We start from the raw sequence: 11,498 nt of genomic DNA, 5'->3' as shown, positions 1-11,498 counted from the left end.
CTCTGGATTGTGTAATAAAACTCACCTACAGCAGCTAAATAAATAAAACTGGCCTGGCCAGGGCACAATCAGACTTTGTGTTTGAAACCAAGATCTTGGTGCCAATTTCTATACGTTATTAATGACACCCAGACTTTTACAACAAACATTTTTAATCTTTCACAGTTCACAACAAGAGTCGGTCATAATATAAAACAACAAACGTATTAACGAAGGTTTCTCAACCTAAAGAATTGATGGCAGTGATTGACTGCAGTGGAGCAGTCGCGCTGGTAAGTCCTGAGCATCACTGAGCTTTCTGGAGCTCTGACGCAACAGATATTATATATAGTGACACTGAGTAGTTCGCAAGTAGAGATACACGCATAAAATAAGTTACATATTCTTTGCAATCGCGACGTGGAAGAGGACGTGTTATCTTCAAACATTGCAACGCTGTGTTCTACGCCTGTCACGGAAAAGTAAGGTAAGTTTGTCATATTGCTTGATTTGTTATGTCTTGATTGTATGTAATTGTAGTGTTGCTCTGCACGGAAGGGTACACTGAAATGTTTGTGCGGCAAATTATTGCAAATGTACGAAAAATAAAGATGCGCTGTCTTTTTGTCTATTAGGTGCATTGACACAAGTTTGCACTGCGCCAGCCATGCAAGGCCTCATCACGAGGCTCGAAATGTGCGACGATTTAAACATGCTTTTACACGCGCGATGTTAACACACCGCGTTAACGGGAAAGTGAACGATGCTTGTACACGACGTCCGCATGCTTTAAACGTTTTTGTGATGCTTAACAGTATAAATACTTCGTCCCGGTTATGTTTATAAGTCTGAAGTGCTTGCACTCATCTAACGGCTGCTCTCGTCACAACTGCAGCGCGCAGCGAATTGCCCAAGCCGATGCGAGAGCAAAGACGACGGCTGCAGTGCCCGAGGCCGCAGTCCTGTGGGCCCCGTTGCACAGATCTCCCCGGCAGAAGCACATGTAGACTCGTCTGTTTTGGTACAGAGTCTCGGCGCACCTCTCCTCCAGGTCATCCGGGGGTCGCTGCAAGCACATCCGCTCGGTGGCAAGGTCGAAGTCTGCAAAGAACAAGAAAAAAACAACGGGGGGGGGGGAGCGGGAGAGAGAGGGGACAATGCAGTTTTTTACTTATTTGACACGGCTGAAGTGCATCGTGACCTGCTCTCACGCGCGCAGGTTCTGCCAGAGTCTTGCCAGAGTCTTGCGTCACGGCGAAGTTCATCCCCGCCGATCACGGCCTTCTGGAAGCGCGGCTCTCGTCGGTTTAAACTTGTGAAAGCGCGAGTTGATGCGACGCCACTGTAGGATATATCGCATACAAGGTTACGTCACAGGGCTACACCATACGGTTACGTCATTGCGGTGGCACGGTACTGCACTACGTTGGCCAACGTGTGACCGCGATGGTTACAGCTGTGTAAGCGCAGTTCGCGGCCGCTCTTGGGTCATGACGTTTTGCTGTTCCGAGGAAAAGGTAGCGGGTTTTAATTTTCAGTCTTGACGGCTGCGTTCTGCAGGTGGCTATGAAGCGTTAATTTCTGCGCAAGTTAAGAACATTAGGTGATTGAAATGGAACTTTTCAATACGGCGTTACTTATTTATTTATTTATTGAGAGTATATATACTCCGTTTGTATACATTACGTGCAATGCTGTAGAGCCTGTACTTGCGGGCAACTTTCTGTGGCACTGAAGGAAAAGATACGGGGATGGTGCTTCTGTCGTTGTGTTACCGCGCCAAGTAGTCCGGTAGTGTATGACAGGGATTTTGATTTCATGGAGCAGATACTGATTCGGCGCAGTTTGCACGTGAGACAGTTTTGCATTTATCGAGACGCGAAATAGAAAAAAAGAAATATAATGTCACATTTGACACTCAGTGCTGTGCTTTGTCTTAAGTTGCTACTGTAAATAAAGTACTTGCTTTTTCTTTTCCAATATTGATCTAACACGGCTGAAAATATCGGTGCTTCTTTTTTTTCTTTTTTTTTTAGAAGAGCTCTCACTCGTGCGCACTTTGCCTTCGTAGCTTTTCCTTCTCTGGCACAAAAGGTTGACCGCGAGTACAGAGAACATTTCTGCAGTTGCTGCGTTCGCACCGACGAATAGTTCGGCGTTTTTGCAGCAATTATATAGGTGAAAGTGTCCTCTATTAAGATTCAGTATTAAGTGAAAAAAAAAACGAAGGTAATCTTTAAAAAGGAACAAACTGTATTTGTAAGACTGCTAATATGTTGTTTTAGATAAATTTGCTTCTCGTTGTTTTTATTTTCCGGGTTGTACTTGCCACCCGTCGTGGCAGCCTCACATGTACATATTCATGCGAGCAAACGGCGTTGGCGCACAGAAGATAGATGAAACGCGCGGAATGATACGTTTTAGCGACCGAACTTCTTGTGTATCCGCCACAGTGTTGCATGCGAAGCACCTAAGCACGAAACAGTGTAGACGAGTAAACGAGGTAGAAGATGAGTCAAAAGCAGTCCACCAACAAGTTACGCGAAGCCGTTGAGATTAATACGAAAACTGCCAGAGGGAACTCTGGCGTGGCAATTGTTCAGCCATCATGGAAATCGTGAGTAACGCATGGCTTTTTGTACAATTTGGCACGGATTTGTTCGTAATTTAAAAGACTTGGAAGCTTCGCTCATTGTTCCTTGTGGTTCACTTGTCTAACGTGCTAGCCTCGAAATCTCTAAATTGAAGATGTAGATTTTAAATTTGTCAATTATTCGTTACATTGCGCGGTTTTCCATGCATAATTAGGTTACATAAATGAAGGATAAGTATAATCGCCACGTTCAATTAGTGCTTCTATGCCAAACGGTTATATTTGTAACGTTCTGAAAACATTGAACTGTAGAATTGGAGGCAAAATGAGACATATCGGTGCCATGGAAAATTGTGAGGAGAGTAAGGATAATATTCCACGAAGTCGTTTGGAACCAGAAGGACGAAACGTGAGCAATTACTTCTGCTGTGAGCAGCCATACCGAGTTACTTAAGGCGCACAAAGACGCAAATGCCAGATTTTCTGCTAAGATTCTTAGTATGACACTCTATATGTGTCGGGCCTGCTCAGTGGCTATGGTGTTGGGCTTCTGAGCACTAGGTCGCGGGATCGAATCCCGGCCACTGCGGCCGCATTTCGATGGGGGCGAAATGCGAAAGCACCCGTGTACTTAGATTTAGGCGCACGTTAAAGAACCCCAGGTAGTCTAAATTTCCGGAGTCCTCCACTGCGGCGTGCCTCATAATCAGAAAGTGGTTTTGGCGCGTAAAACCCCATAATTTTTAAATGTGTCGGGCCTGATTCGCGCCGGGCCGCGCGTGGACCACGACTGAGTGCTCTTAACTGCGAAAGACGCAACGTCAGTTCTCGCGCTATAGCGTACTCTTAAAAACTAAAGCAGCTATAGTTTGCTTTGCGAGAGACTTCGGTTGTAGCCTCACGTGCCTGATTATAGATACGATATATGGGGGTTCCGGTGTTTGCTACATGAACTGAAGACTTTGGTACGTCCAATCTGCTTCCCCCCTGCCCCCCCCCCTTTTTTTTGGCGCTCTCATCTTTCGTTCAGCACAAAATCCCAACATTGATACCAGGTTGGTGCGACCGCGTTTCCACCATACTTGAACGCAGAGACCTTTGCGTGCGCTTATATTAAGCGAACGTAAATGAACTAGACCGTTTAGACCCCCTCCAACCCACACGCAGGTCTGTCACAAATGAAAATTTCGTAGGCAGTAGTGCATGTGTTGTGTATCAATAAACGGCTATAATTATGTGTGCATATTAATTTAAGCTGACAGGTATTGTTTTGTTTAGTGTATTTAATGTTTAGGCAGAATTGGACGTGGCACTTATCTGTTTATTATGATTCCAGTGATATAAACGCGAAGTAAATTAGATTCAGATTCCTCCTTTCTTTCGTAACGAGAGCAGTTTTTTTTTTGTGTGTGTGAAAGAACTCCACTGGTGTTCCCCTTTTATTTAATGCTGCTACTCCTGCTCACTTCCTGACAACTGGCGTTCCTATGGTGTATACTGTGTGTGTCATTGGAGATCATTACCCTTACGAGAAGCTATAACCCTCGCTGTAATATGGAGAGGTTAGTGCTGGTGGGTAGATGACCTGACGCTGTATCGGATCGGAATGTTTCAAGAATTTTCTTACATGGCACCATTGTCCTTGGCGGGAAACAATATATCTGTGAAGCTCTTGTCCATGCCGAAATCTTCGCGCCGGCAGGAAGTTCAACATGGTTATTCACTGCGCTAATAAAGAGGCCTGCACACCAATATCAAGCACAGCCACGGAAAAATTTTAGGGAATATCGGTGTTTCTTTCGGGCTGGGGCTTCGTACTCGGGTAATGCTCTAGCGCTGCTACTATATAAGCGCCGGTGAAACATCTGATGCCAGAGCTATGCGTCTAAAGAGAGGTGACAAGTGGACAGTTAATGGCCAAGCTAAACTCTACATCTCGATTACATATGCCAGAGCAGGCGAGATGTTTTTATGCAGAGGTAAGAAAGGAAAAGCAGGGAGGGTAACTAGGCTTGGACCTCTTTTCTACCCTGCATGCGTGGAGAGGAAGTGAAAGAACAAATAAGTTCAGAACAATCACGCCTACCAGACAAGGCATAGCGTGTGTGCAGCCGGGCCATCAAGTCTCTCGCCTTGAAGTGCAGTATAGAACTGCGCGCGTGGCTTTCTGGGCTAATGACCTGTAATGCCAGGCTCCCACGACCTTTGAACCACTAAAATGCCGATTGTCCAAACTGTTCAAGGCACGCTGTAGAGTTTCGCGTTGTTTGTCGTAATGGGAACAGTGGCAGAGGAGGTGATCGTCGACGGTCTACAACTGCACGGAGCGCACCTCGACGAGCTAGCCATTCTAATGTAATAGGTTTATCAATTAGTCGAGGCTACTTCGACCTACAGCCTATACACAGCTGTGTTGCATCACATCGCATGAGCTTTGGTGGTAACATGCTATTGTACTTATGGATCGCGGCTGTGTAAGTACCGGTTGGAGTTCTGCGAATTATTCAAAGGATTCAAGAGGGCGAAGCTCTTTTGCAGCATCCACTCTATATATAATGACCTAAGGAGGGTCTGCGCTTCAGCCTGGGGCACTTGGTGCGGTGTCGTCGGCGAAGTGGTTACCAACGCCTCTGAAAGAATAGGTCGTGTTCTCAGCAGCAACGCAATTACACATTTCTCTGATTTCGGACACTAATTGGTCGTAATATCCATGGCATCAACTTCCCATGCTTTGCGGGATTACAGAATATTTCTCATTTGCAAGGGGGCTCTTTTCCAATGTATTCCACAGAGGCGTGAGGAGTGGCTAGTTCGGATCCCGTAATTGCAATGTGGCAATTACTACACGTTGTTCTGCTTTAAATGGGACATACGAAAGGAAGGACACACACAAAGTACGCGTCTTCGCGTGTCGTGTCCTCTAAGAGTGGCGCTACGCTCTAGTGTTCAATTTTGCAGGTTACGCTGTACATATTAGGCTTGCTTTTACGAGTCAGTGTGTTCGAAGTCTGCCCGTGAAGATAAGGTGCCCGAGCAACTGGAGTCGCTGATTAGGCAGTCTTTTCCCACCAAGCATCCGCGGCCCCGAGCCTACCATACTACTGTTTGTAAACGACAGCTTCTTTTCGCTCTTTCATGGAATATGTAATATTCATAATGAGGGCCTCTCGCTGGCAGATGCCACATGCATCTTGGCTGGCTAACTGTTTGCAGGACGATGTTGAACGTACCGGTTTTCATGCATGCGAGGAAATCGGAGGGACCATCGAACTGTGCGCTAGGGTCTAAATGAAACACCTTTATTGCATGCGCAGCGCAATCGTGTTCAACTTCGCCCTTGTGTTATAGTATTCTTCGTCAGTATACGGTCGCGCCACAGCTGCGAATGCGAGACAAGATTTGAGACAGTCCAGGGCGAGTATACTACTCACCTTCGTCCCGTCCTTCGACGAGCTTTCCGCACCACTTGGAGGCGCACGGCGAGGCCTCGACCCCACGAACGCCTTCGACCGTGGTCTCGTTGTAGGGGAACGGGTCCCGACAGTCGCCCAGCTGGCCCCTAGAGCGGCACACGTAGCAGTGCGACGTACGACCTGTAAAAGTCAGTTGTTGCAGAAGGTTCAGTGCTTGAAGCCCACGGCGGTGCCATCAGCAAGCGAGGGCCATCATGCTTGAAGTAACTAGCTTTATTTCTTATCCATTTAGAAATACTGCTGTCTCTATTTTGAGACATAGCAGGAGTGGATACAGATTTTAGTACATACAAAAGAAATGACACAAGATGACCCAAATGACAGAAGTGATGCGATCGCTTTTGATCGAGTGTTTGTTATAAGAGAAACTGTGCTCTTGGTTGGTTTTCGAGCGCTTCAAGTTTGGTCTTGGAGGTGCACAACCATGAGAGTTCCTGGTTTTAATGAAAATAGGAGGTGTTAGCCTGTTCAGAAGTCTGGCATGTAATAAGCGGAGGAAAGTAGAAAGTTGATCGTACATACGCGAGGAGATGCTGGATTTAATAAGAAACTGGAGCTACAAAATTACCTGTGGGTGAAACATTAGCTTGTCGCTAGTTTGAACAGTGCCCTTTCTAGTTTGCATGTCGCATGCGATCTTTTCTACCTGCGCAAAGGAAGTATTGACAGAGCCGCGTAAACGACAAAATTAGCAGAGCGCAGCTTTCTCAGCATAGCTTTCGCGCGAATTGTTTCTTGTAACACGCTAAACACAGAAAATAATCGCAACATATGTTCGTCGCGCACCTTTCTTTCGATCGTGCTGTCCTCCAACATAATCCCGATATCGGACAGTAATGAAAACAGCTTATTCGCTTTGCACCCTCTACCGATTATTCATTGTACTCGCATACCTCGCCGAGCAAGCAGAACAAGGGTGCACTCACAATAACAGGCACACTAGGCACAATACACATGACACGAAACCTGCGACGGGGTCGCGCATAGGAGCTTATGTCACACTCCGTCTTTTTCAAGCTTGGCCGGACGAGAACGAAAGGTCCCCTCTACACACTTTTGCTTTGGGAACAATATAGAGCGGGGCTCATAAAGGGGCATGTCTTACAGCAAACTTCTGACAAAGGATTTAAAATAGGTTCCAACATTGTGCTCACAAAAGTTGGAAGTTAAAGTTCCCGCGTTGCTACGTCATAATTACGACTCGTTGCTATAGACAGCCGGCACACGTCCCAGTGTGTTCATTGCACTCATCTATAGGCATCCAAAGTGGCTCTTTTTAAACACCTTTCAGGGCCTCCTGGCTTGTTCTGGACTTCAATAGCCACCGGACGGCCTGACAAAAGGCAGCCCACGACCTACTTTCCCTGCTTAGGGCATACAGCGAGCGTTTGTCTTTGTTAATAGCCAAGCCATTCACACTGCGTGTATTGAATTGCCGACAGAGAGGGCACACGTTCTTGAGCCTCAAGGCTAGAGCGAGAGCTGTGCGTCAGTCCGGTTGAGTAACCGCCGGGCAAGGATAACGGCTCATATAGAGACGGAAGTTCGCGAAGACGGCTTACGGTCACTTGGAACTGCTCCAGCTACGCTTCGCGCCAGAAATTATAGCGGCGCTTTTATTCGCATAACTGTAAAAAAGTGCTGTGGAGGCCGAGGCATCGATAGATGCCGATGGTGGTGCGCTCAGCACTAGAAATAGCTGTACGCGGTCGCATGTGTCGTATCATTTCCTGGTCGGCAGCTGACCGGTTGGCTCTCACCTTTTCTCGTTGTGTGGCTCCTTGCACTCGCTTTTCTATACAATCACTTTCCGTGTCTGTTTTCTTTGTGCATCTTGTTCATTCCTTTAACTTGATGTGATCTGACGGTCAACCTCTGGCGAGAGTCCGGAAGAGAACACCGCTTTCGCTTATTGCTAACAGTGGCATTGTCAAGCCCCACACACGAAACCTCTTTTAATTTAAGTATTCCCAGCTATGTGCCGTGATCTCTTTGTTTTAAGTAGAAGACCTTACTGCAGTTCCTCGCTTTTAATCAAACGAGGCATTAATAACATATTTTCGAATGAGGACTGTGCATTCTTCTTTTTGCCAGGTCGTAATTACTGCTGAATATTGTACCCTGTAGTCTTGTCCTGTTTAATCTCGATTAGTCGCGATGAAAATATTTATACACAATTAAAGCATTGATTGATTAATTGTAAGCTCAACCGATCAATATCCTAAGTCCTAGTCTGTTAACCGCATTGTGGTGTCTCCTGAACACTGCATATTTTGCACCCAAAGTAGTCTCTTAGACCTTGTATGAAGTCAACCAAATTATCGATTGCCGAGGCTTGTACTTTCGGCAACTTTCTTGCTGCACTGCGAAGGTCACTCAGACAGAAAACCGCCAGATTCCTTCGTCTTCTTTTTTTTTTTAATTATCAGTATTTTTTGCTATGTGGCAAACTATACCGCACCGGAACGGTAGATTACCAACCAATGGACGCGTTCATTTACCACCGCGTTCTAGGCACTGGGCCCTCAATTTACGCAAATCTGACGTAATTAAAGCATTATCTTGAGTTTTCCAACTTATCACTAGGGTAGGGGAGCGGGGGGCGTAAATATGCATTCGTTCTTTCTCCCTTTTAGCCTCCGCACATTATTAATCAGTAGCGTTATTTCAGCATAGTTTGTTTTGATGTTACTTTAGCAGTACTAATTTCTCCACGCATTTCATGGGGAATACGAGCTTGCTGTATACACTTTCCTTTTTCTTATGTTCTGGATATGTCCAGGTGTGCAGTTATAGCGTAATACTCCAACAGACAAATGAATGGGCTAGGAAAGGTGAATGAATGGGCAAATCACGTATTTAAAGCCTCAGTAAAACGACACGTACGCGTATCAATGGAGTGTGTATGCCGCGACATAGCACAACGTGGATTAGCGAGCATTGCGCTTGCACGAAGTGAACCACTGAACGAAACCTGGGAGCGATGTGCCAAAACGAAACCTCGCTGACGAAGCGGCGCTGTGGCGAGAATCCCGAAAACCACGACACCCTCTCCACGTCTGACGGACGCGCGCATACTGTAGTTTCTGTTTGCGTCAACATTACACGTACGCCGAATAGGGGCCTTTAAAGAGATCGTACTTCGGCTGCAACGCAGCTACGATTCAGTAACATACGCGTCGATTTGGAACGTTTAAAACACTACGATCGGGAAAGGTCACCTTGGAAGGGGTCACTCGAGCATCGCGCCTACACGAAGCGTATTGCGATCCGCAAAAGTGCGATTCACGGTTGTACTCACGGCCTTCGACCAGCGATGGAAGCAGAACCACGGCCAGCATTGCGGCCAGTGACAGCGGAGCGAGGCCTAGTCGGCGCTTCGAGGCTCCGGTGGAGAACATGGCCGTGTTCGACGACCTCGCCGTTTCTCTCGGAGCCGTGCGGCGCCAGTCCGTTGACACCGCCTTGTTCCGCTGCCTCGCTCCTTGCAGGACTACGGGGCGAAGCTTCGCTTTGCTGCACGGGCCTCTTCTCACGTCAACATGGTCGTCACACCGCGATTCTCCCGACCCGCTGCTCACGTGTCACTTGTTGCCGGTCGGTCGATGTGTCTGTGGTCGAGTTGAGACGAAAGCGGGGTGGCGTGGCGGGGAGACCAGGTGTTCTTTTTTTTTTCTTGGGAAGCGAGGCGCGGATTCCAGTTAGGCCCAAGGCATTCGTTCCTCCACGTCGTCGTCGGCGGCCTGGAAGGGCACAGTGCGGAGCGCGCGGCAAGTGGTGGAAGAAGAAAGACCGGTTTTCCTCCGCGGCCCAGCCTGCTGGCCTGGCGGTGGAGAGAGGGAAGGGACCCTCGCGCACCTCTCGGGGGTGTTTCGCAGTGCCGCTGCGGTTGACCCCCTTCCCGAGGACCTGACTTCTCTACCGGAGCGATCCGGAAAGAGAAATCGGGCGTTGCGGGGCTTGAACGCGCGCGCGCGGTCGCCGGCAGGACGCTAATTGATTGGCCGACTAATTGGTCGGCCAGAAACGCGCTCATCCACAACCGGGAAGCTACCTGCTACAGTTACGGAAGCGCCGGTGAGGTCGTGTGACGAAGTATGTCTTATTCAAAACTGTCTACTCGAAAAAAGTTGGTGTGTTCGTTTTCAGTGGCCGAATTCTGCAGGGCTCCTTCCGTGGCGGTGGCGGCGAAATCAAAACTGACAGCGAAGAAGCTGGTTCGATGGCATTCAGTTACCGCGAAAGAAAAGATTCTGCGCATCGAACCCACAAACTTCTACTCGTCGTAAGACGGGAAGTCCTCATATATGTAAGCTTTTTAGAGCAGCTGAAAATCATGGAGAGAGTATAAGTAGCCCGAACAAAACTATTTACATATTGTAGAATATGAGCTTAATAAGTGAAGAAAATAAATAAATAAGTAAGATGCCCATAGCTTGGGCCAAAATAAAAAATATATATCGTTTCAGCTTGCATGGGTAGCTTGCGCAGGAACGTGTGTTGGGAGTTAAAGACGGCATACGTGGAGAATTGGCAGGTTAGCCGAGAGGCGAGCGTCAAAAAAAAAAAAAAAAAAAAAAGAAAAGAAAAACGTAAGAAAGAAAAAAAGAGAAACGGGAACCGAGCAAAATTGTGCTGTTTCCCTCTAAATGACCGTGTACCAACTAGTCAGCAGGGGGCAGGCTCTCTTGAAATCAAGGAAGTTCTCCGTGAAGATGAAAATGGATGGGGATGTTTTGTGGGCGCTTAACTTTGCGTGCCTGGCGACACCGACGATAAAGGTACGTCTTAAACGGACATTAAATATGATTTTTAAGCCCTGTCAAACCCCAGCCAGTCGGGTAAATTTAGTGACACTTCGAGCAAGCGCATGCTTTGCCTTTTGTACTTGCAGGCTGTCAGGCAGAAAGGCGCACTGACAATTGGTGTGGAGGGCACGTGTCAGCCGAGTTTGTTCGACGAACTCACTTCGCTATATATATTTATAAATGCTCGCAGCAAGGCCTCCAATAATTTTAAGAGCACTTTTTCGTGATTTCAGTTGTTACGAACGTATTTGCCACATCAGTGAAGCCAAAACAAGCTTGAAACGTACCTTTTCCATAAACTCTAAGTATAAGAGATATAATTGGCTAATTATTATCCTTCAGGTTGATGTGTAAACAGCCTCGTGATAAAAATATGCCACACGACGATTGCTCTTATCAAGATATATTCAGGGAGGTTTTCCTATAAGCTTATTTCTTCGTTCACAATTTGTTGACTGTTATTCATAAATTTTGTACTACCCCTTCAGGAAGTTACACCGATTAAGCAAATCGGTGTTTGATGCGGAAGTTTATCCCGCAACCCGAAACACTGTTTCATCCACTGGAAAGTAAGTTGTAAGGATAATTTATTTGCGATCATTTAGAATGTACGGGAATCGTTTTCGATGGCATAAAGAACGCAGT

The 11,498-nt window shown here is 46.9% G+C and overlaps 1 protein-coding gene across 1 annotated transcript; it reads right to left on the bottom strand.

Annotated features, from left to right (window-relative positions):
* Positions 1–134: 134 nt before the first annotated feature.
* Positions 135–9,835, bottom strand: rtv (QVR superfamily protein rtv). The gene is made up of 3 exons (XM_065439234.2): positions 9,347–9,835; positions 6,004–6,165; positions 135–1,080 (listed from the first exon to the last, which is right to left on the bottom strand). Exons 1-3 carry the CDS (start codon positions 9,444–9,446, stop codon positions 863–865), a joined length of 480 nt encoding a protein of 159 aa, XP_065295306.2. The 5' UTR covers positions 9,447–9,835; the 3' UTR covers positions 135–862.
* Between the last annotated feature and the right edge of the window lie 1,663 nt (positions 9,836–11,498).

Source organism: Dermacentor albipictus, chromosome 3, assembly GCF_038994185.2.
Source record: "Dermacentor albipictus isolate Rhodes 1998 colony chromosome 3, USDA_Dalb.pri_finalv2, whole genome shotgun sequence".
Lineage (NCBI taxonomy): Eukaryota > Metazoa > Arthropoda > Arachnida > Ixodida > Ixodidae > Dermacentor > Dermacentor albipictus.
Note: the sequence above shows the minus strand (reverse complement) of the source record. Positions and strands in the feature narration are given on the sequence as shown.

Excerpts from the sequence above, each read along its gene's own strand:
- rtv (XM_065439234.2), bottom strand. The coding sequence starts at position 9,446 with ATGTTCTCCACCGGAGCCTCGAAGCGCCGACTAGGCCTCGCTCCGCTG. Across the intron at positions 6,166-9,346 it reads TCCATCGCTGGTCGAAGGCC|GTCGTACGTCGCACTGCTAC; the intron begins GTGAGTACAACC and ends TGACTTTTACAG. Across the intron at positions 1,081-6,003 it reads CGTCGAAGGACGGGACGAAG|ACTTCGACCTTGCCACCGAG; the intron begins GTGAGTAGTATA and ends TGTTCTTTGCAG.